Here is a 21,055-nt window from a genome sequence, read left to right on the forward strand (position 1 = left end):
AACACTATATGTACTTTGACAAATATTTTGAGAATTCTATGCTCCTTACATGGAACTTGGAGTTAAGTAGATCTTGTTGACTGAGGTACATGGATTAAGGCTTGTAACGCATTTACGAAATGAACACAGATACAAAAATAAAACTTAAAAAATATTGTACAAATTTATATCATTATGCAAATATGTCAAAATACAATTTAATCAAAGTCACGCAGAAACAAAGCATTATTAGTTATTAATCTATTTATTGTATTGGGATTGCAGCACTTACTAGCCCTAACACATGTATAAGCAAAAAGTTGTGCCACCAGGACCAACATATTTTAATGAATTTTCGTTTTTCATGGTCCCATAGTACAGTCCAGTGCATTTAAATACAGTCATATTTTTGTCTGATATTTGTTTGATGCTCTGGAGACTTGATTACATAAGTATCACACAAGATAAAACTTATTTTAGAGTATTCGACCGCCAGTCAGAAAATATAAAGTTAAAAAGAAACAATCGTCTCATACAAATATAAATTATAAATATTGGATAATAAAAGACATTTAGAAAGGACATGCATGTCAGGAATAATAGTTGACATTTCGGTGGATATCAAAACGAATATATTGATTAATCCTTTCACTGTTGTCATGTCAGAATCGGCGGACAGAAGCAGATTACTTTAGGTATGCCTCAGGGCCAGTAGCCAACCAATTACAATTGATGGGGGGGGGGGGGGGGGGGCTGTTTTAGGTGTAAAATATACATGGTAGAGTATTATTTGGATCGCCCTGGGATCTCTCTAAGACGCTTATGAACTGAGATTGAAGAAGACTTACTTTATATAAAGAACTCCTCAAACTATTTTTCAAAATCTTTGTGCTCCGCAGCCTGCGCCAGCCAGGTTGTTCTCGGACGCTTTGAATAATGATTATTATCTTAAAGAGACAACGGCAGGCTTTGTTGTATGCTCAGCTGGTCAAGTAATTTTCTTCAATCTACTCAATTAAAATGCCATTCAAAACCCAGTTTCAAGCCGTTACTTAATTTTTGTACTAGCACAGTTGAGCTGTTTTTCAAAGAAAAAAAAAAAACAAAACATTTAATGCAGTCATGTTGACCCAAACCCGATCAAATTTTCGAAAAAACATTTTTGCTTCCTTACTTAAAAATCTCTATCAACTTGTACACCAAGTCCATTCAAACGCGTCACTTCCATTTTTGCCAACATTTCGTTTTTCGTCGATGCTTTGACCTCACCAGCCATCTTGTAAAGCTTTGCCAGTTCCTTATAAACTATGAACGGCGTTTTAGACCTTGGGAATTGCTCATGAACCTGCGGAGTTAATTCAGCAGCTTTTTCAAAGTTGAACAGACTTTGTTCATATAGATTTCGATACTGATCACAGTTTAGAACTTTTTGGTTTGGCCTACCAGTCGCCTTGGGCATAGTGTTATGTTTATTCGTGGACAAAATGCCATCGTGGTATCCAAACACTTGCTCACACCCTTTGCTGTTGTTTTCAGTTATCACAGTCTGTCCATTTGGTGCCACGTTTTCTTGGTCGATTCGCTGAGCCACTGCCTCGTATATTTGCTCAGCCTGTGCCTGTCCTAAATGCAGCAGGTGCTCAGCCAATGTGAAATGATTAGGGGTATGTTCCCTTCGGGTGTCAACAGCTTTCTGAAAATAATCCTCAGCTTCAGGAAACTCCTTTTTCTTCATACAAACAAGTCCAAAATCATCATAAATGAGAGCTATTTCTGTCGTCTTTCCAATTCGCTGACACATAGCTAATGCCTCCTGCAGCATAGGCAAAGCTCTCTCAGTATCCCCCTTTCTGACGTAAAACATCGCTGTGTTACTTAGTGAGTCAACCACGGCTAAATTGGGCTGTTTCATAAATTTTCGTTTGTATTTCAGACCAAGTTCAAAATTCTTGAGTGCTCGGTCATCATCTCCCTGCTCAAGATATGCCATTCCCATATTGTTGTACATACCACCGATGGAAGGATGTTCTCCAAAGCTGGATACGCGTAACTCAAAGGAGTGCATAAAATAGCGTATGGCCTCTTTAAGCTTTCCTGAAATTATTATAATAAGGGCAATTGTGATATCAATCATTTTTTAGCTTATAAAATATAAAAAACGAGCTGAAATTCATATACACACACTGGACAAAAGAAGTGTCACCCCTACTGAGCCAATACTATGGGGGAGATAAATGACTGTGGAATGATATGCTCCTGGTATCATTTTATTAACATCAAAATTCACAAAAAATCACAAAATGAGAACAAAATATACATTCTACCAAAATATGCAGTTTCAAGTCCAAAATTAGTACTTAGTGGCATAGCCACGTGACCTAATAATAGGTGCCAGTCTACGAAGCAAGGTTTCATATAATTGTCTGATGCGTTCAGGGCTTATGCTGGCCCAAGCATGAAACACTGAATATAGTTTTTTGCTGGTTAGTCGGGCATTTGTAAAAAGTTTTGACATATCATTCAACACATTTTCTATTATGTTTGCATCCGGACTCTGGGCAGGCCACATCACCCTGCGAATGTCCTGTTGGTCAAACCAATCATCAACTGCTCTGGGCCTGTGACAAGGAGCATTGTCATCCTGGTGAACAAATGGATAATTCCTGTCACCAAACATGTTAGTAATAGATGGTAGAAAGCCTGACTCCAAAACATCGATATATTTCTAGTGATTCATGTTTCCACTAACCACTATCAATTCGCCCAAGCCATGGATGCTGATGCAGCCCCACGCCGTGATGAATATGCTGCTTAGGGTTCGAAAATTCAGTGCATGTGGTTCAAATACTTTACCAGCAGTTTGCCAGCATAGTACCCGTTTGTCATCAGAGGTCAGACCAAAGCGACACTCATCAGAAAAAATATATAGGACCAATTGTCATGAACTGCCCAGTTCCAGATCCTGTTGACCCTAGTTTACTTTACGTTGCCTGTTTTGTAACGATATAAGAGGTTTCAGTCTTGCTACCCTGCTGTACGCTCTCTGAGCATGTAACCGACGCCTAGCAATTTTCACAGACACATTCTTATGTGTGAAATTGTTCCACTGTGTTGTCAACTGACAAGCAGTGTCGAACTTTGACAACCTCGACATCAAAATCAGTCGTCGGTCTTCACAGCCAGTATTATTTCTTGGACGACCCATCAGAGGCAATTTGTCTCTTGATCCAGTGTTTCTATACCGAGACCAGACCCTCTGCACGGTTTTGACTGAACAATTCAATTGTATCGATATTCTGACATTGCTTATATTCCGCCTCTTGAGGTTAATAACTTGCACCTATAGCCGTTAGATAATTGCCTGTATCTTGCCATATTGGAGGAAGACAGGAATAACATTTGCTGTACATGTACAAGACCAACAATACAATTCCATGGTATAGCGGTTTTATACTCATTAGTCACATTATAAGTAGACCAGGCATTATAAATACCCAAGATCTGCCTACTTTCATTACTCTGAGTTAGGGGGTGACACTTCTTTTGTCCAGTGTGTGTACGTATACTCCTAAATGTACCACACATACTGGTAGCCTTTATCACACAACTGTGTTCATTTCCAATTTTATGCTCTACACTGTAGTTCAAAGGCGCTAAAATTCTGCACGTGTATATAAAGTGATGATTTTACTACTCACCCATCCCTGTAAAGACGAGGCCCAAGGTCGAAAGGGTTTGACACATAACAAGGTTTGTGTGCATACCACCATCCGTTTCCAATTTGAATGCTTTCTGAAGGTACCTGTAAATACAACATCATCTATATTTAAAGGTACATATGAACCGGTGGAGCATGGATTCCCAGTAACACATATAAACCAATTCTACTACCTGTAGTTTCTTATACAACTCAAATAACTTCGATATATGCCAAGGGATAAACTGATTAAACCACCCGATCACCCATATTAGAGCTTTAGAGTACTCCCTTCTTTAAAGTTTTGGTCAGACGTTTAACTTCTTATCTAACCCTTTTTTTCTGCCCCTTTTAAATACAGCATAGAAAGCTAGGAGAAAAATCCGCTCAAATATGATTTTCGGGTAATATTAAACAATAAATTTGGGTAATTCTCCTAGTTATACTGTTTTGAAACTATATGCTGATATTTGGTTGGCTTTTGTTGCAAAACATTGACTTTATATGCATCTTAAAGGTTACATTACTTATGTAACTAAAAGCCAACATCCTACATGAGTCCTATAGGACACTATGGGACCCTAAAGAAATGATATTGCGCGTCCTATAGACTTCCTATTCAGAAGACATGCTCTATAGGACCCCAGAGGTTTTTGGGCTAATTTCCAATGAAACGACCAACAGGACTCTATAGGAATACCAGAAAGTTATGTGTCAAATGTAAAAAAATTGTTTTATCTTGGAAGAAACGATCGAGTCTTAAATGTAATCACCTTATTAGAACACTGATAGATTCAACAAAAATTAATTCCATCACAGAGTGGGTTGGCGCAAAAGCTAAAGCTCATCCTTAACCTACCATTGTGACTTATTCAGGTCACCAGTCTTGTAGTAATTCCAACCCAGGTGCTGATACAGAGAGGCCATGTCTATAGGAGTTCCCTTGACGGAAAGAATTACCCTCGCCTTCTCATAATAATCTATGCCTTTTTGTATATCTCCCTGAAATATTACAAAGCCAGAACTACAATACTAACTGTTTATGACCTTATTTGTCGTAAATACAACCGTTCAGCATAACTGGAATAATGATGGAATATACATGTTATTGCAATTAAATGAAAAGGCTTTGTGTTTGACATATGGGTACGAGTGCATACGCAAAGCAACATCCTGGTGACAAATAATGAGATAAAAAATAAATAGATGAAATACCGAAACTAATAAAGAGAAGTACAGTAATAGAATGACAGAAAATAAGTAGCAGATTTAAACCTAGCAGAACACAAAACGTACAACATCTAAGTTAGAAGTGAATACAAAATACCTCATCTTAACTAACCACTCATGGTGAGCTGTAAGACACATCGGATTCAAAAATAACATTTATTATATATGGTCTCATATACATTTGGAAAGTCATGCAAATTATATACCTTAAACTGATTATTTATTTATTTATTTACCTCAATATTGGTCACCGCCTGTGCATATGCTGATAACATAAGTCCATGATGTCTGTGGTCGGCACCATCAAACATTCTAGCCTGTTCCATCATGTCTTTATAGAAGCCAATGCTATCCTCTGCATAATAAGCAACTAACCCATAATCGTGATAACAAAACTGTTTATAAAAATATTAAAATAAGTTTTATACTTGAGATTTTTGAATGATTGTTCTGTTAATAATATCTGTATGCTTTAATTCGCCCAAATAAATGTCCTTCATGTATAAACAACTAACGCAACCTTGGCTCCATTTTAAAATGACGTTTTTACAACTGAATAAATTCATTTCGTCATGTAGATGTCATGGCAAAAATCAGGAAATACATATTCACAATGAAATCATCAAATACTTTGAAATGAATAAGACTTAATACTATAGATACAAAACACCAAATGAAACAAATTTACTACAGTGAAATTATACTTGTGACTTGACACACTTAAAAAATAACATACTTTGGAAAAAGTTGATGATAGGGTATTCTGCCAGCACAGCTACTTTTATAAAACTCTTGTAGCTGTCTTCAGTACAATGCATCGCCTGAGTGAGCAGCTTCTCCAAGTTCTTCCATTCCACGTTCATGGTGGCAGTGGCAGTCTTTGAGTTCTTGGACTGCATTTGGACATTAACGCACTGAAGAATATCTGCGAAAAACTTACTATAACGTAGCCTTACCTCTGAAAAGAACACATTATGTTGACTTTAGAGACTCTAGAGTTCTCGTGGTAATGAATTGATGTACTCATACTCAACACGATTTAGTCCTCTAAATGTGTATTTCGCTTCTATTTCTTTGATATTACCATAAGCTCAGTAATTTCTTAAACCGCAGATAAAACCGACATCATCTACCTGTGTTCAGAAACCTTTTAATACTTTGACAGAACTAACCTGGTAATTCCCTTATCCGCACATGCTTTTCCACATATTCCCTCATCAACGAGTTGATGTCATATCTCATCTTTTGTCTCAGTACTAAAGACAATCCTGCTGATTCTTCATGTATAATGGACACTCTTGACAGTTCTTTCACGACTTTAACGCCACCAGTGTCTTGCTTGATGCCTACATGATATAATGCTATAATGCTATATATATATAACAAGCGTGAGTGTGGAACAGAGTGCTCAACAGTCCGGAGCATTTGTACACAATTGCAATAAATAAATAAATAAATAAATAAATAAATAAATAAATAAAAGACATGCAATTATATACCCATACCCAAAACTGCAGCAACGGCTTCTTTGCTGAAGTGACCAGGGATATAACCAATGGCCGCTAAGTGCTGTCTGAAAACTTCTGTCAGTCGTGCAAGGTGATTTGTTATCACTTTATCTTAAATTGAAAAAGAAAATAAATAAAACAATTATATTGTCTTGGTTTTTCCGAAATTATCATTAAAAAACAATATTCTATTATCTTTTTTTCTACATTGTATTTGGCCACTTTTAAAGAGAGACAAAGTAACTAGAAAGGGAGAAATAATTATCTCAATAGATATGCCTTTCAATATTTTCCTAAACACGTTTTTGTCATCCAATATATACCTTTCTCCAAAGTAAACCCACCTATTCTCTCAGAGTCAGAGAAACTCTTGTCACTGAGAGCTTTCAGGCGTTCTTCCTTCATGAGGTCCAACATTTCACTTGGGCTCAGATTACCATCACGTAGCATGCTCCCTACAAACATTCGAGGTATATATTCTCAAGAGAATGTTTTAACGAAATGAAAAAAAATTATAGATAAATAAGTAATGTTTAGAAAGTTAATAATATCCTCTCTCTTAATGGCTAGAAAATTCGAGGTATTCTCAACATAACATTACAGTACAATAATTGGATGAATAAATAAATAGATTATGACAATGAAGTTTAAAAATCTACTTTCTTAATTGCCCAAAATATTACTTCCCGGAAATATATATAAATTCAACTTACCTACAATGGTTAAAGCAAGGGGCAATCTTGTACATTGTTCTGCAAGTTTGGTCAAAGTATCTTCATCTATAAATGGACTTTCATTTTCTGCATGGGAGTGAGAAAAAGTGTCGAGTAATAACGCCTTTGCATCTGAAATACAGAGTGGCATTAAACTCAGCTGAAAATATTCTCTGCTCAGTCTTGCAAACTGAAACTTGGTGCGGGAAACGATGAAGACCCTCACGTCAGGGCACTGGGTTATGACGTCAAAAACAAACGTGAGCAGCACATTCTGCAGGTCATGACTGACGTTTCTCGTGGTTGCCTCAGACACGGCGATGTGTTCGCATTTTTCAAAAATCAACACACAGGGAGCAATATTTTTTAAATGCTCAATGATTTGTTGCTGCAGCAGCTCAGGGGTGGAATCGCCGGTAAGCAAAGGCACTTTGTCTTCTAATAATTCGAGAGCAACGTACTTAAAGAAGTCTTTTGCACTGTTTACTCTTTGCATCGACAAGAATGTAGTGCATAGGTCACCATTATACGCCTTCGCAGACACCTGTCTCAAAATCTCCCTCGTTAAGCTTGCCTTACCAATCCCGGGAGGGCCATAGATACCAAATATCCGATGCTGTGTCCAAGAATCTGTTATAAGCTTTATTTCCTTTTCTCGCCCGAAGAAAATAGGGTGCTCTAAATTGAACGCCATGTTGTTTACTATTGACACGTGATGCAAAGAAAATGTGACCTTTCTGCAACAAAAGAACCAGCAGTGCGAGTGCGTGCAGTTGGTCCTTTTATGAACTAGGGCTGTTTAACGTAACACACCCATATGTCAAAGTACAGAGGTACTGGCATTATTATCTTTTAGTTGGGATACCACAGAGTATGTTATTTACAGCTTTTGAAATGATACACAAGTCAGCAAAGGCCTATTCTGTATCAACATAGTGTTGTCATTAAGTGGTGAAATATATGAAAATGTACCCATGTCTAAATTGGGCAATGTACTTGTACGTGCCCACGAAAATTTCTGGCAGTCACATAGGGATCCTATTTTAATTGAGTGTTGGGGGAATGGGCAGACATGGATATATAGAAAAAAAACTGCGCTAGCGAGTTAATTTCCTGTAGCCTCGTTTCGGTCCTTGTGCATACGCACAATATATACGTACGTACAATATATACTATGAAAAAACTGACGTGATTGAAAAATGTGCTGAGTGGATAATGCTCCTGCACGGGTATAGTGTGCCAACCCAGACATTGGTGTCTTGCAGGTACGCGCATGTATTTATCTCTAGCCTATCACATATAAATGGACACATGCAGCATTGACCTAAATAGTCTAAATAGCGAAATGCTAGGGAAATCTGCTTATTCATTGCAGATCTTAACATAGATTGGCATTTTAAACCATGAATAGAGCGAGAAGTGTGGTGTTTTGTGAAACAACACTACCGTCTACAAGTGCCTATTCTACTGGAAAAGTATTAGAACATGTTTACATGAGCTACATATGTGACTGTCGGTATAATCACTAGCATATATAGCGTGTATCAGTGTACAGCATTGTAATGCAGAAATAAATGAAAGATATCTTTAATGAGTGAACAATGTCACAATGGACGTATGGCTTGTGTACACTTTTAGGGAACTCTGTCAGAAGTTGATAAAGCCGGTTGATTTAATTTGTTTGTAGGCCATAAGAAAGAGTGACCTAGATCAATCTCCGATGACTCATAAATTTCATATAATAATCATAATCATATGCAGAAACTGCCAATATAGAAACTGGGAACTTTGGCGTAAGCTAAATATAGATTGTTCAGATTAACTGATTCCAAAATTCAGAATTGGCGCAGAGGGATAGAGAGGAACCATGACACAGTTGGGGTACACGTTTGTTGGTCGTGAATTGGAGATGGACGAAGTTTTGAATCGATGGGAAAAGTTTCGCATATTTGGAATCTACGGCCAACCTGCCATCGGCAAGACCGAATTTGCCGAGAGAGTCGTACGAGAAGTTGACAAGCGCTACAGGGAAGAGAGGTCTGTAGCAAGATGCCTGCCGCCTGGGAAAACCAGCCACTGCGAAATTGATCGAACAGATAATGACAAAATAGTGCCCCTTTATGTGGCGAGGGTGGATCTCACAGGAGTACAATCTGCACTCCAGATTATTGAACGATTCAATCTAGCCACGAAGTTTCCTACATCGTTCAACTACCATGACCCTTTCGACGAGGCGTCGCAGTTTAACTGGAAGCACGACTTGGCTGCGCATATAAAGAACCATTTTGATAAGGTGTGCAAGAGATACGTCATCTTAATAGATAATTGCGAGCACGTTGTCGTTGCTGATGAAAAGAATTTTACTGAGTCCAAGCTTCAGAATGACTTAACAGCCGGTACGAAAGAGGATACGGATACCGACCCTGACTATCTGCATCAGGATAGGCCCATCCAAACATTGCTACTGAATCTGATTGGAGACCTAGTCAAGCAATGCCAAAACCTATGGGTATTATTGGTATCAAAATACAGTTTTAACTTTGCCTCCCTAGGCAGAGTTTATCACCCAGTCCGATTGTCTCGATTGACCACCGAAGAAGGAGGGTCATTGCTGCAGGAGGTGTGCGACTCGGTCAAGTTCAGAAATGACCAACTTGAGGAATTAGTAGAAAAGTGTGAAGGCGTGCCCCTACACATCATAGCTGTAGGTAAGTCCTGTATGTGTCTTGTCATAATAATAATAATAATAATAATTGGATGACTAAAAAGCACAATCTTCAAATTAGCACGGGTCCACTTATTGGCGAGATCAAACCGTTAAATATGACGACTGACCTAGATACACGTTGGGACATACACGGCCATATAAGTGCATTAAATGCGTAAAATCAACAAAAGACTTTGAATAAACAGCCTTACAAGTGGAACCAGGATTTATTCTGATTGACGAATACGCTACGATAATGGTTCAATCCACACCGTTTAGTTTGTCAGGTAGAGGGGTCGATCGGTACGAAGTGGGTGACTTAGGTTCATTGGTATCATATGGAATCTCATAAATTTAGCCAGGAGTCAGATTATGTGTGGTAGCACTCTCAAATCAGAAGCTTTCATTATGTTTGTAGTCATTATATACGGTAACACCCTAACAGATGAGAGTATAAACATCCATATAGTGAAAACATATGATATAAAGCAACACTTTTGCGTCAATATATGCATTTTCAAGAAATAAGTAAAGTTAGTTTCGTAATATTGAGTAACCTGTTAACAAATGACGTCAGAGGTCACCTGAGGTCAAATTTGAGGCATTTTTATGAAAAATAAACTTGTGAAGTTATTTTTAAAGAGACTGTTAGTCAATATTAAGGGCATGGTAATTTCTGATAATTTCTGCCCTCATGAAAGAGATTTCATGAGATTTGACAGTTTACTGTACAGTATGAGACATTTATGGATCACACAAATACTTGAAGTGTTTTTGAATTAGGGGATATGGGAGGAAAATACTCACCATTTAATAGGTTTGCTACATGAAGGTATGAATAGAAGTTAGGCTCATTTATTTAGCTGAAAAATTGTTCTAATAGGTAAAGTAACAAAAATGTTATTGTGCAATCTAGCTTTAAAGTAGGTCAAAGTTCACATGCGGTCAAATTTGAATGATTTTCAGGCCTCTGTCTAAATATTATAATATCCCTTAAATATAGACTTATTTACTAGAAATAATCTAAAACATTATTTTTCATTTCCATTCACTTTAATGAAATAACTTATGGGTTAATTTCTTCCCGAAAATGACTCAAATTTGACATTACATTACTTTTGCCCTTTGATTTGCTTTAATTTCTACATCACACATAATATTAATTATTGTTGTTTCTTCACCTGTTATGACAGTTATTTTCATATCTAGCAAACCTAATAAATGGTGATCATCTTTCCTACCCCAACCAGATATTCAAAAATTGAACCAAGCGCCCGCTATAGCACAAACGCAACCATTTTCACCTGCCTTAAATGTGATCTGTCTCTTTCCTTATTTTCTTTAAGGGACCGAGTTGAATGGCAGTGAACATTTGTACAAAGCAGGTGGATTGCTAGAAGTTCTTAGGGAAGATAGACTGCGGTCATTAGGAGAAGAGGGTCTCGCCGACGACGAGAGAGCGGGTATAACGGAATTTATTCTCCTTTTCAAACAGATACCAGGCAACACAATTGTACAGTCATATTTAATGGAAATGTTCATTTTTAGTCATTCTGCTCCGATTGGGTGGCGCTGTGGTTACCTGTAATTAATAACTGAATGTTTTGAGATTTAACTTTTCGATAGTTTGAATGTACATGGTATTCCTCTGAACACAAAGAGCTTAATATACTCCTCGAAGACCTTTGATAACGGTTATAAAGAGCACATGAAATAATTCACTTTTTTAGATTTCATTTTCAGAGAAAATAGAAGCGAAGGAATTCAGTAGGCTACCACCCAAATTACAGAAAAATGCGTTATCACTGGTCAACTTACAGAATGGTTGCAGTAAAGAAGACATGGCAGCACGGACAGGTATAATAAGACTCTACGAATACATCTTCTTAATGTATAGACCCGTCTTAGAAATATGAAATAACCTAAAACATTAAGGATGTATTTATTTTTTCTGTTTTTGTGGCGATTTTCCTAACCATACTTACACCATACTTACGCTATGACTATTAAACGTGTTTCAACTTACGACAGTGGGGAAATTGTCTTGAGTAGCACAGAAAGCAAGGTTTATTGTGCATTAATATTGCTTTCAATACATTAAGCATACATATTAAATATCAATGTGTGTGCGTGAGCGTCAGTGTCATTATGCAGTGTTTTGTGTAAGTGTATTTTTCTACTTATCACAACGTGATGTATTGTCTGTAAACCTCTGTAAGGAAATCTGTAAGCAGCATTGAATTGCGTTGTGTGTGTTGAATAAAAATTGTCACCGAGGTGCACGAATAAAAAAAAGATATAAATGTCAAGCAGATTTTAATAGTGATGATATGGACTATCTAAAATATGAGCCATTTGAATAATGAATCTTTTTGCGGGGTGCACTTCGTAATCGATTGTCTTCTTGACCTCTAATAATCACTGACCTCTCTTTCAGGATATACGTCGACTCCCATGGCAATGCGAAATGTGGGTGCTCCTCTTATCAGACGTGGCAAGGCTGACTGCAATCCAAATAATGAAAAGATAGCGCTTCTGCCGTTCACAGAGGAATTTGTCGCGAACCGAACAGGACAGAAGTTGCCCAAAAGTATGTTAGTTGATCCTTAGCACTATATATACAGACGTGTTAACTCCTATTTTGTTTCGCAATATCTACTAAAATATCAATAAAAGGAATTATATATTAACAAAAGTGCAATATATAATATGATTTGTTCACCCATTTAAAGCGTTCATTTGTTTGTATATTCATTCAATTACCTTTTTTATATTATGTTTGTGTTTCAAAAATATTTTCTTATATTCTACAGAACTTGCTGAAAACAGTGCGAATGAAAATTATTCGAGAGAGTCTAAAACGTCAAGTTTACCTCAAGTCACAGAGGCCAATCCCTCAGTAACGTACCATCAAACACACACTTCTGAGGTCGAGGCTATCGGCACAACTGTGCAAGTCACCAAGTCCAAACAGGAGTCGGCGCCAAAAACAAGCGACAAGAAAGCAAAACGATCAAAACTTACTGTGGCCGAGCGTTTAGAACAATCCGTGCGACCAAAAACGGCATCTATTAAAACGCCACTGCACTGTGCAAAAGCGGGTCCAATGCTCTTTCCCAATTACCCATCGTCACTAAAGGAACGATATGTGACGAACCCGTATCTCAATACTCGATGTTGCTTATCTGACACAGAATCTGTAGTCTCTGATGTAATATTACCTGGGACGTACAACGAGCTTGATACACAGCTCAGGAAGTGTGAAGATTATGAACAGAGATCTGAGACAAACCCAGTCAACTTTTCCTCCCCACTGGAGTGGAATATCTTGCCAGATATATCACGACCAGGCGGGACAGGGCCGAGTTCATGTGATGACAATAACGACGGTTACAGTGATTTAAGTACACACGTGGACTTCTTTGGTCCAAAATTGATGGCAGATGGAGGTTTGAATAACTCGTTTAGTTCGACTGACAGCAATCAGACTCCAAGAAAGGAACTTGTATGAACACAGCCCACATACGTTATTTAAAGGGATAATAACTCTTCATATGAGATCTATATTTCACAATAAAAACCTTGTGAATAACTCATAGAAATATAATATATTCTGTTTTACCACAAAAACAGCAGTTATAGCTTTTATTCTGATATCTGAACTTGTCTTTAGACCACGTGACCTCCACTGATGTCTATACTCTGTTAAAATCTCTTAAGAGATTTTAACAAAAAACCAAACTTTTTAGAAAAAAACCAGGGACTAACTTTGAATGTAAAAATGGATTCATTAACCATTGGTAAGTATGGGAAAATTGTTGTTTACTCCAGGAAAATTCATTTTTTGGCCGAAACGAAGAGTTATTATTGCTTTAAACTGAAAATGAGCTAAGCGTGATGAGAGAAAGAGTGAGAGAGAGAGAGAGAGAGAGAGTGCAATGCATTTTCTCACTTTTTTTTCTGAAGCTTCACACGGCGTGTGTATATATGTACATGTGATATACGTGTTAAAAAGAATGAAATATTTATTTAAAGGGTTAGAAATATTATTCATTGTTTGTGATTCAGTCGAATTTTTATTCAGATGAATAAAAGTATTCTGGTGTATGTTAGCCATTGAGTCGTTTTCCACATATATAAAAAATCTAATTTGTGCGGAATCTGAAAACGCCATATGGTATCATTGTGTTGGATAAATATAAACCAACAAAGAAATCACGAAGTTTGTGAACATAAGTCATTGTATCTGTTTCTCCTGAGAACATCTAGCTAGCGTATTGCAGAAATTTGGAAACACGCTCACCGGTCTCTTGACCTCAAGCAGAATCGGTCTTGTCGGGAGAGCCCAAGTTTGGGGGGGGGGGGTCCTAGTGGATAACAGACCAGGTTATAAATTGTGGAAATTTTTTTTTCGACACAGTGGTCTCAAGTTATCAGTCAGTTATAGCTCGTGGCAATATTAATCATGACAATTCCTTTGTAGTTTGTAAATTAATTTAAAAGATGATATTAGCCTTTTAAATCTTCAGTATGAAAAATATTGCCAAGCTTCATAGCATTAGGCGATATGCGTAAAATTATTTGCACATCACTACGTGCTCGAAAAAGTGCTAGGACGGAAATTGAATAGATAATTATATTTTGAGATTTTAAACTGATTTAGATTTGGCCTTTGTAAAAAAATTTCAATTAAATTCAAATAAAACGACAAAGCTTTGTTTACTTCTATGAAAATTTATTGGTAACCACAACATTTATGAACTTTCATATATATATATGCTCCACATTAAAATAATGAAAACAGACATCGATGCATTTTCATTTGTGCAGCACAAGCACGAGGAAAGCAAAAGCTGAAAAGTTTATCTAATGCCAGTTTTCCTTCTTTTCATTTTGAAGAGCAATCCTGTCTCAGCACAAATAAATACACAAAATGATTGAATATAAACAAGTCATTATGAGTACTAGAGATGTCTCTCCCTTTACACAGTTAAGAGTCCTCTATTTTGCTTAATATATATAAGAAACTATACTAAAATTACCGTTTAGAAATAAGGTGAATAGAATTAAATAAAAGAATGAAATCCAATTACCATGGAATGGATTTTACCAATGCCATAAAATGAAAACTGTCAACTGTCAAATTGTTTCATAAAAACACATTCCCGTATTCCCTACAGCTGCGTCGTCGCCTTTCATTGCCAGGAAAGGGGACAGAAAGCGCTCCACTGGATACTGTTGGTTGTCTATTCCATATTTCCTGCAAACAGCCAACAGCTTTTTCTTCGCCTCATTTACAGATTTCCCCTTTACAGCTACCTGGCATAACAGGTTCTCAAAGGGCTCATTTTCTTTCAACTCGGACTCCATTGAAAACAAAATTATTTCCCCTTTTTCATGAGCCTCGGCAAGGATCTCCAGTGTAGCAATGCCCGGTCGCGATAGTGCCTTGGCGTGGGCTGTTGTGGTACACATGACCCCTATGAGCTGGCACCTTGGCTCCAACGGTCGGACGCTGGGCTGTATCCCACACGCAATTAAGAAATTTAGGAAAAGGATATCTGTTTCGAAGACGGTGCGTACCCAGTTCCGGTAATGGGCGCCGGTTACACGTCCGTTGATCTCGATCAGTTTCGGTCCCGTCGGCGCCATTTTAAACTCTACACTATACACTCCCTCAGTGAGACCAACCGCGTCAACACACTGCTTTGTGGCCATTACCATCTGTCGCTGCTTGTCAAGGGGTAAACTTGACGGCATACATGACGAAGTCTCAAAAAAGAGAGGAAAGCGGGTAGGTCCACAATCAGAGATGAATGCCGCTAAAATCTTTCCTCGAAACATGACGACCTCGACTCCATGTTTGGTTCCTAGTGCATACTCTGCTAGGTGCATTTCCTTGCCGTAACCAATACCAAACGCTTTTTCATCTGTGTTCTTTAATGTTTTCTGAATGCTGTTGAAGCATTTCAGACATTCTTCCTCGTCTTTGACCAGATGGACACCGAAGGAATATGCCCCGTATTCCGGCTTCAGAATGGCGGGATACCTTATGAGATTTGACGATCCCTTCACATCTTCAGGTCGGACAATTTCGCGTATCTTGACGGCATATAGATGAGGTTTTGGCAAGAAAGAGCTGTAGGTTGACGATGCCAATAAAGCATTTTGGCTCAAACTTTTCTTCTTAGCCTTTCTTGAAGCCTCGGGGGTATTTCCAAGCATGCGCAGTGCTTCGCACACCAGAGCCGTCAGAGGAACGTAATTCTCGTCCACAGTCATGCATCCGTCTACGTCTAGGCCTTGTGTGCGCAGTAGATGGACAATTTTCTTGGTATTTTCATCATCGTGGCTGTGGTCTTCTATATCACATTGGATAAACTTGTATACCCTTTTCACCGCACTGTGATTAGGATCTGGGTCAATCAAAATGATCTGAAATGGGTTAAAAACACGCACATGCATTAAGGAGCATTCATTAACAAGACTTCATTTTAAGAAAGCTATGACCATTACCTTGATACCAATAACAATTCTGATACTTTTCTAATAGAAGTTCTTATAAAAATAAATTTCATATATACTTTAAACGGTAAGTTTACGACATGATATATATTTAAAGTAAATTAAATAAGCAAAACGTATAACATTTTTTTCAAATCACGAACCCTCTAAATACAAGTGTTAAATTTGTATTTCTACTGCTGAAAAAATTAACCTTAACATTGTACTCCTCGGCAGCTCTCCAAACGAACTCTTTGCGTATCCCTTCTCCTCCTCCAATAAGGAGGATTTTCTTTCCTCGAAGAAGAAATCGCTGACTACGGTTGACCATGGTTGCCACCAGGGACCGCACGCTGCTTCCAAGCTCGGCAGGGTTCTGCAATTCCCACATCTGTGTGTTTGCAATGATTTTCCTGCTGTTATTGACACTGACAGCAACGGCCTCATAACTGCCGGCTTCTTGCTAAGTCAAGACAAAATTGACTCCTGAAAAATATAATAAATCTATCTAGAAAAATGTAACTTTTTATCATGCAATAAAGCCAGAGCAAGCGAATCTAGTTATCACCATTTCTGAGTCGTCTTTGTACTGCGCAAGCCTGTTACCTCATATACACTACTTAAAAGAAGTTAGGAAATGTTTAGAACAGCTGATGTTAAGAAAGAAGGTTTACTGTTCAATAACTTTAAGCGTAAAAATTGCAAATTATAAATTATAATTGTTTGCCACAATATTTAAAAAAATCATGCATTGTGTTTGAAGCCATGTAATTTTATCTTTATTTTTACTTTATTCACCCGCCAAAATAATAATTATAACACTAATGTTTTCTTTTAACAAGCAAAAATTATTTGTATTGCAACACAATTAAGTACAGAAATGACATCCAATACAGAATGACGAATTTGACTTAGAATTGCTAAAATTTAATAACAGTGCATGGTCATATTTCAAACTTTTGCGCCTTATATAGCGGGTGTCCCCTACGCCTTTTTTATTAGTATATTATTCGCATTCAATAAAAAATGTTAACTTTAGAGATATACACAATATTGTTTTAAATCTTAAATTATTCCATGATTTACCTATAATGCCTGTTCTTGCTAATAATCCTCCGCGTTCTTCTTTGTTGAGACACTCCTCGTGCTTCATCCAATTTCCCAATATATCCTCCGCTTTTTCCTTGATCATTGAACGTATCTGCAAATCATGATATGAATTAGATGGGCTTTTACAGATTTTGTTGCATAAATGTGTTGCCATCACCTCTTTGCTTCTGCAGGGATATCAGCACTTTAATTAAGTTACTTCAACGACTCACCTTGTCAATTTCGGATCTCTTCTGTATCCCCCACTGGATAAGAAAGCTTTCCAGAGACAGTGGTAAAGTATTGTCGCAATGGAGCGTTCTGTCCGCCTGACCAATGCCGCAGACGATGTCTGAAACCAGCTGATTCCCATCAGGAGTGCCGCAGACGACAGCTCGTATTGTGCAGGATAAGTCCTTGCTCTTGATGCTGACTAAAAATAAATGATTTGCACTAACAGTAGAAAAAATAATAATGCTGATTAAGCTGTTGTGTGATCTCGTTATGAGTAAAAGCATGTGACTTATATTTTAGATAAACATGAAATTGGAAAGCGCAACCATAATATTAACTGATTATGGATAGTTTTAGAAATGGACAGATTTAAAAATGCTAGTATTTTGCCGTTTCCTATAGCGAAACGTACCTGCCTGTTCCTCGTAGTCAAGATGAGGGACTGGTAATGGTTTAAGGGTCTCACAAAATGCCTCCACAACTATGCTCTCCCCCTCTTCCAGAACATCCAGACCTTGACATACGGCACTGTAGACGCCAGCTTGGTCATTGACAGAAATGTAGGACACTCTTCGTGAAGCACTCGCGCCTGCCTTGACAACTACCTAAACAATAAGAAGTTATTTTGTGAGGATTGTATGGATGAACACCGGACATGCGCATGCACAAAAAGCATATAACATTTTGAGATCTTGGCACGATCAAGTGGGAAGAGTGGGTGACTGAATGTTAATTTAATGATCGTCGATAATTGAGTTTCGAGGAAATACATCTTATTCGCCCGCCTTATATATATATATCCACTAATAACATATCCACATGCTTGTGCGTTTTTTTCTCCTCTCACAGATAAAGAAAAATATCCTATTATTTAAAAGAATGCAAATATGGTAAAAACAATTCACTTAATATTCTCTTTTATTGTTTTTGAGAGAGAGAGAGAGAGAGAGAGAGGAGACTCGCTTATTATTAACATTTACCTTTTTCATCCCTTTTCCAAGCAAAGAACTTATTAATACAGGCAGTTCCTTTTTGATCTTTTCTTTTCCGTCTTCTCTATTTTCAATAGCGACCACATAAATATTGCGTCTCTCCTGGTTGTAAGGCGTTCGTGATCTGTACAAAAATGCCAGCGTATCGGGATAGGCAACACCAGCGTCCGCAACCAGAACACGAGTGAGAATTCGATCATCCAAACACTTCATCAAATCTTGCGTGACTCCCAGTGGGCATTCTAAATCTTTTTCATAATCCACGTTGTAACTGCGCATGCAAACATTTGTTTTCTCATCATCTGCAATAGGATATGTATTTCAAATTTTTTGCAAAAAAATTCTAATCCAGTGAATGAATTTTCGGGTTTAGAAATGCAAAAAATTATATAATTTATCATATAAAATTGCATAAATAAATAGAAAGAAATACAACTGAATAGAAAGATACTTGAAACAATTAATTGATAAGATAATAAGCGTGTGGTTTGAAAAAATTAATAAGACATTGCTATAGGCTTTAAAATATATACGAAATATGAATAGTCAAACAGAACGACGAATGAATACAGATTAATACACGATGACAGCTATTGTCACATGATGTAATATTTAACTTCTGGATATTATACCTGTAGCAAGGTTCATGAAGTAAGTGACACGACGAGGTGGAGTGAAGATGTCCAAAAATGTTCGACCACAAGAGTCAAATGTGACAGCCTTGTGTACTCGTAAGGTTTGCAGTTCTCCTTCATTGGTGGGTTCTTTCTGAAGCCATGTTAAAGAGGGTACCAGTAACATACCATCAGGACACTGCTTCCCACCCTCTAAACACAGGTTCAGACAGGTGAGAGGTTCCCCCAGTACCACCATCGTGATCTCTTCAACCGTTGACTTTGGTCGTGGGTTCTGTAAAAAAAATGCACACGTTTTAGAGCAGCGTCATCCACAATTTTAAAATATAGGTTTCATCATACATGCCTAATCCCCAATAAATATTTCGCATCATTTACAAAGAATAGCAAATGAGCTGTCCCCATATTCAAGACTTTGTTTATTTTACATACGATACGGACGGTGACATACCGCAGGAACACACAACAAAATATACTCTGTACATATCTCTTCGTGAATAGATATCGAACAGCAAATTAATTGTTCATCCTTTTATGACTGAAAGAAATAAACTACAAGGTATCCCCCCGGGCAAATCCAGGATCTCCGCGGGGCACCCAACGCACTGTCATGGAAGAGTGTGATATTGGGATTGAAATGCGAAATTTCAGGTATTTGCTACACATGAAAAATTACATCCGTGTGCTGCAGTGTCGCTTTTGGATGTGAGTTGACGAAGAGGACCGACTTTTGATAAGGTGTCGTGATGACATGGATCTCTGGATTTACCTTTGATGTTTGAAAAATTTCGTCTTACCTGCGTTCTCTCTACAGTTTCCGGCAAGTTGTAAAAACTCAGTCCTTGCTGCAAATCCTGCCAAAATAGACTTGTGTTGGTTTCTTTGATTGCGCACGCATCCATTTGTACCTTTTAATAGCATAAATATTCGTATCAATTTTCAGTACATATTTCTATCGCACTATTTCTTAGATATCATATTATTATAGTTAGAAAGGAGGTTTTCAAGCCCCGAACTCTACGGCACGGTACACTTTTAAATGCAATTTTTTGGTCTTAGTATAAGTTGTTATTTTAAGCAACCAATGCAATTTTTTAGTCTTAAAAAGCTGGTATTTTTAGCCACCGACTGGGTCTAATTTACAGTTCTTGCTATTATTAGCAAGAGCTGTAATCAGGAGCTGTTTTTAACTATTTACTTGGATTAGGAAGAAGTAGCTTCCCGTTTTATTTTATTTAAAAAAAAAAATTATAGATCAAACTGTTTTATAACCAAAACTTAGTGCATCTGCGCCCAATGACCAATGGGCTGTTGATGTAAACACAAAATGCATACCCCTGTAGGTTATAGTGTATATGTGAATGGGGAGTGTGCGTAAGAATAACAACAACGTCTTAATAAAAGAGAACGAACAATGACCGTCCCGTAGACTTTGACAGCACTGCATGCTAAAACGTTTTACATAAGAACATGTGAATGTTAATTCGTCATTTGCGGGTAGACAGAGAACAATTATACCATGCTTATAGCTCAAAAGCTTTTAATTTTCCTTTTTTTTCAGAGATGATGAACAGAGAACAGCTCTAACGTACCTTTGTGTTCATGAGACTTGCTGGAGAATGCCGTATACCTCGTCCTAATAGTGACTGCGCAAGACGCTCATACATGGAATAGAATAATACAAATCTTTTCTCACAAGCACAATAGGTTAAACCGCTCGGGCAGTTTTTGAAGGCGAACATTGCATAACTGCCCCTTGCAACACAA

The 21,055-nt window shown here is 37.5% G+C and overlaps 4 protein-coding genes across 5 annotated transcripts; 1 reads left to right on the forward strand and 3 right to left on the reverse strand.

Annotated features, from left to right (window-relative positions):
* Positions 1-198: 198 nt before the first annotated feature.
* LOC106179959 (uncharacterized) lies at positions 199-8,374 on the reverse strand. Its single transcript, XM_087018133.1, has 9 exons — positions 7,128-8,374; positions 6,759-6,869; positions 6,412-6,525; positions 6,079-6,252; positions 5,643-5,864; positions 5,143-5,261; positions 4,536-4,678; positions 3,678-3,781; positions 199-2,073 (listed from the first exon to the last, which is right to left on the reverse strand). The coding sequence occupies exons 1-9, from the start codon at positions 7,819-7,821 to the stop codon at positions 1,154-1,156; spliced, it is 2,601 nt and encodes an 866-aa protein (XP_086874259.1). The 5' UTR covers positions 7,822-8,374; the 3' UTR covers positions 199-1,153.
* Positions 7,415-13,372, forward strand: LOC106165845 (uncharacterized). 2 transcript variants are annotated; one of them, XM_087018136.1, is made up of 6 exons: positions 7,415-7,543; positions 8,967-9,835; positions 11,181-11,297; positions 11,578-11,691; positions 12,272-12,424; positions 12,648-13,372. In XM_087018136.1, the coding sequence occupies exons 2-6, from the start codon at positions 8,995-8,997 to the stop codon at positions 13,343-13,345; spliced, it is 1,923 nt and encodes a 640-aa protein (XP_086874262.1). In that variant the 5' UTR covers positions 7,415-7,543; positions 8,967-8,994; the 3' UTR covers positions 13,346-13,372. The 2 variants fall into 2 exon arrangements, with proteins under 2 accessions (XP_086874262.1, XP_086874260.1); XM_087018134.1 differs by lacking the exon at positions 7,415-7,543 and having other exon boundaries at positions 8,663-9,835.
* A 1,601-nt stretch (positions 13,373-14,973) lies between these two features.
* Positions 14,974-16,903, reverse strand: LOC106176028 (carnosine synthase 1-like). Its single transcript, XM_013558239.2, has 2 exons — positions 16,553-16,903; positions 14,974-16,269 (listed from the first exon to the last, which is right to left on the reverse strand). The coding sequence occupies exons 1-2, from the start codon at positions 16,727-16,729 to the stop codon at positions 14,974-14,976; spliced, it is 1,473 nt and encodes a 490-aa protein (XP_013413693.2). The 5' UTR covers positions 16,730-16,903.
* Positions 16,802-19,526, reverse strand: LOC147760630 (carnosine synthase 1-like). The gene is made up of 6 exons (XM_087017079.1): positions 19,286-19,526; positions 18,642-18,955; positions 18,074-18,266; positions 17,661-17,860; positions 17,425-17,539; positions 16,802-16,824 (listed from the first exon to the last, which is right to left on the reverse strand). Exons 1-6 carry the CDS (start codon positions 19,524-19,526, stop codon positions 16,802-16,804), a joined length of 1,086 nt encoding a protein of 361 aa, XP_086873205.1.
* Between the last annotated feature and the right edge of the window lie 1,529 nt (positions 19,527-21,055).

This window comes from Lingula anatina, chromosome 7 (assembly GCF_051362555.1).
Source record: "Lingula anatina isolate TDL-2025a chromosome 7, LinAna3.0, whole genome shotgun sequence".
Lineage (NCBI taxonomy): Eukaryota > Metazoa > Brachiopoda > Lingulata > Lingulida > Lingulidae > Lingula > Lingula anatina.

Coding starts and splice junctions, on each gene's coding strand:
- LOC106179959 (XM_087018133.1), bottom strand. CDS start 7,821: ATGGCGTTCAATTTAGAGCACCCTATTTTCTTCGGGCGAGAAAAGGAA. Junction 6,253..6,411: donor AGCCGTTGCTGCAGTTTTGG/GTATGGGTATAT, acceptor TATATCATGTAG/GCATCAAGCAAGACACTGGT. Junction 3,782..4,535: donor GACCTGAATAAGTCACAATG/GTAGGTTAAGGA, acceptor TTGTATTTACAG/GTACCTTCAGAAAGCATTCA.
- LOC106165845 (XM_087018136.1), top strand. CDS start 8,995: ATGACACAGTTGGGGTACACGTTTGTTGGTCGTGAATTGGAGATGGAC. Junction 9,836..11,180: donor CCTACACATCATAGCTGTAG/GTAAGTCCTGTA, acceptor ATTTTCTTTAAG/GGACCGAGTTGAATGGCAGT. Junction 12,425..12,647: donor AGGACAGAAGTTGCCCAAAA/GTATGTTAGTTG, acceptor TATATTCTACAG/AACTTGCTGAAAACAGTGCG.
- LOC106176028 (XM_013558239.2), bottom strand. CDS start 16,729: ATGTGGGAATTGCAGAACCCTGCCGAGCTTGGAAGCAGCGTGCGGTCC. Junction 16,270..16,552: donor CCGAGGAGTACAATGTTAAG/GTTAATTTTTTC, acceptor AACCCATTTCAG/ATCATTTTGATTGACCCAGA.
- LOC147760630 (XM_087017079.1), bottom strand. CDS start 19,526: ATGGTGGTACTGGGGGAACCTCTCACCTGTCTGAACCTGTGTTTAGAG. Junction 17,540..17,660: donor AGAGATCCGAAATTGACAAG/GTGAGTCGTTGA, acceptor CATGATTTGCAG/ATACGTTCAATGATCAAGGA. Junction 16,825..17,424: donor AGCAAGAACAGGCATTATAG/GTAAATCATGGA, acceptor TATATTTTTCAG/GAGTCAATTTTGTCTTGACT.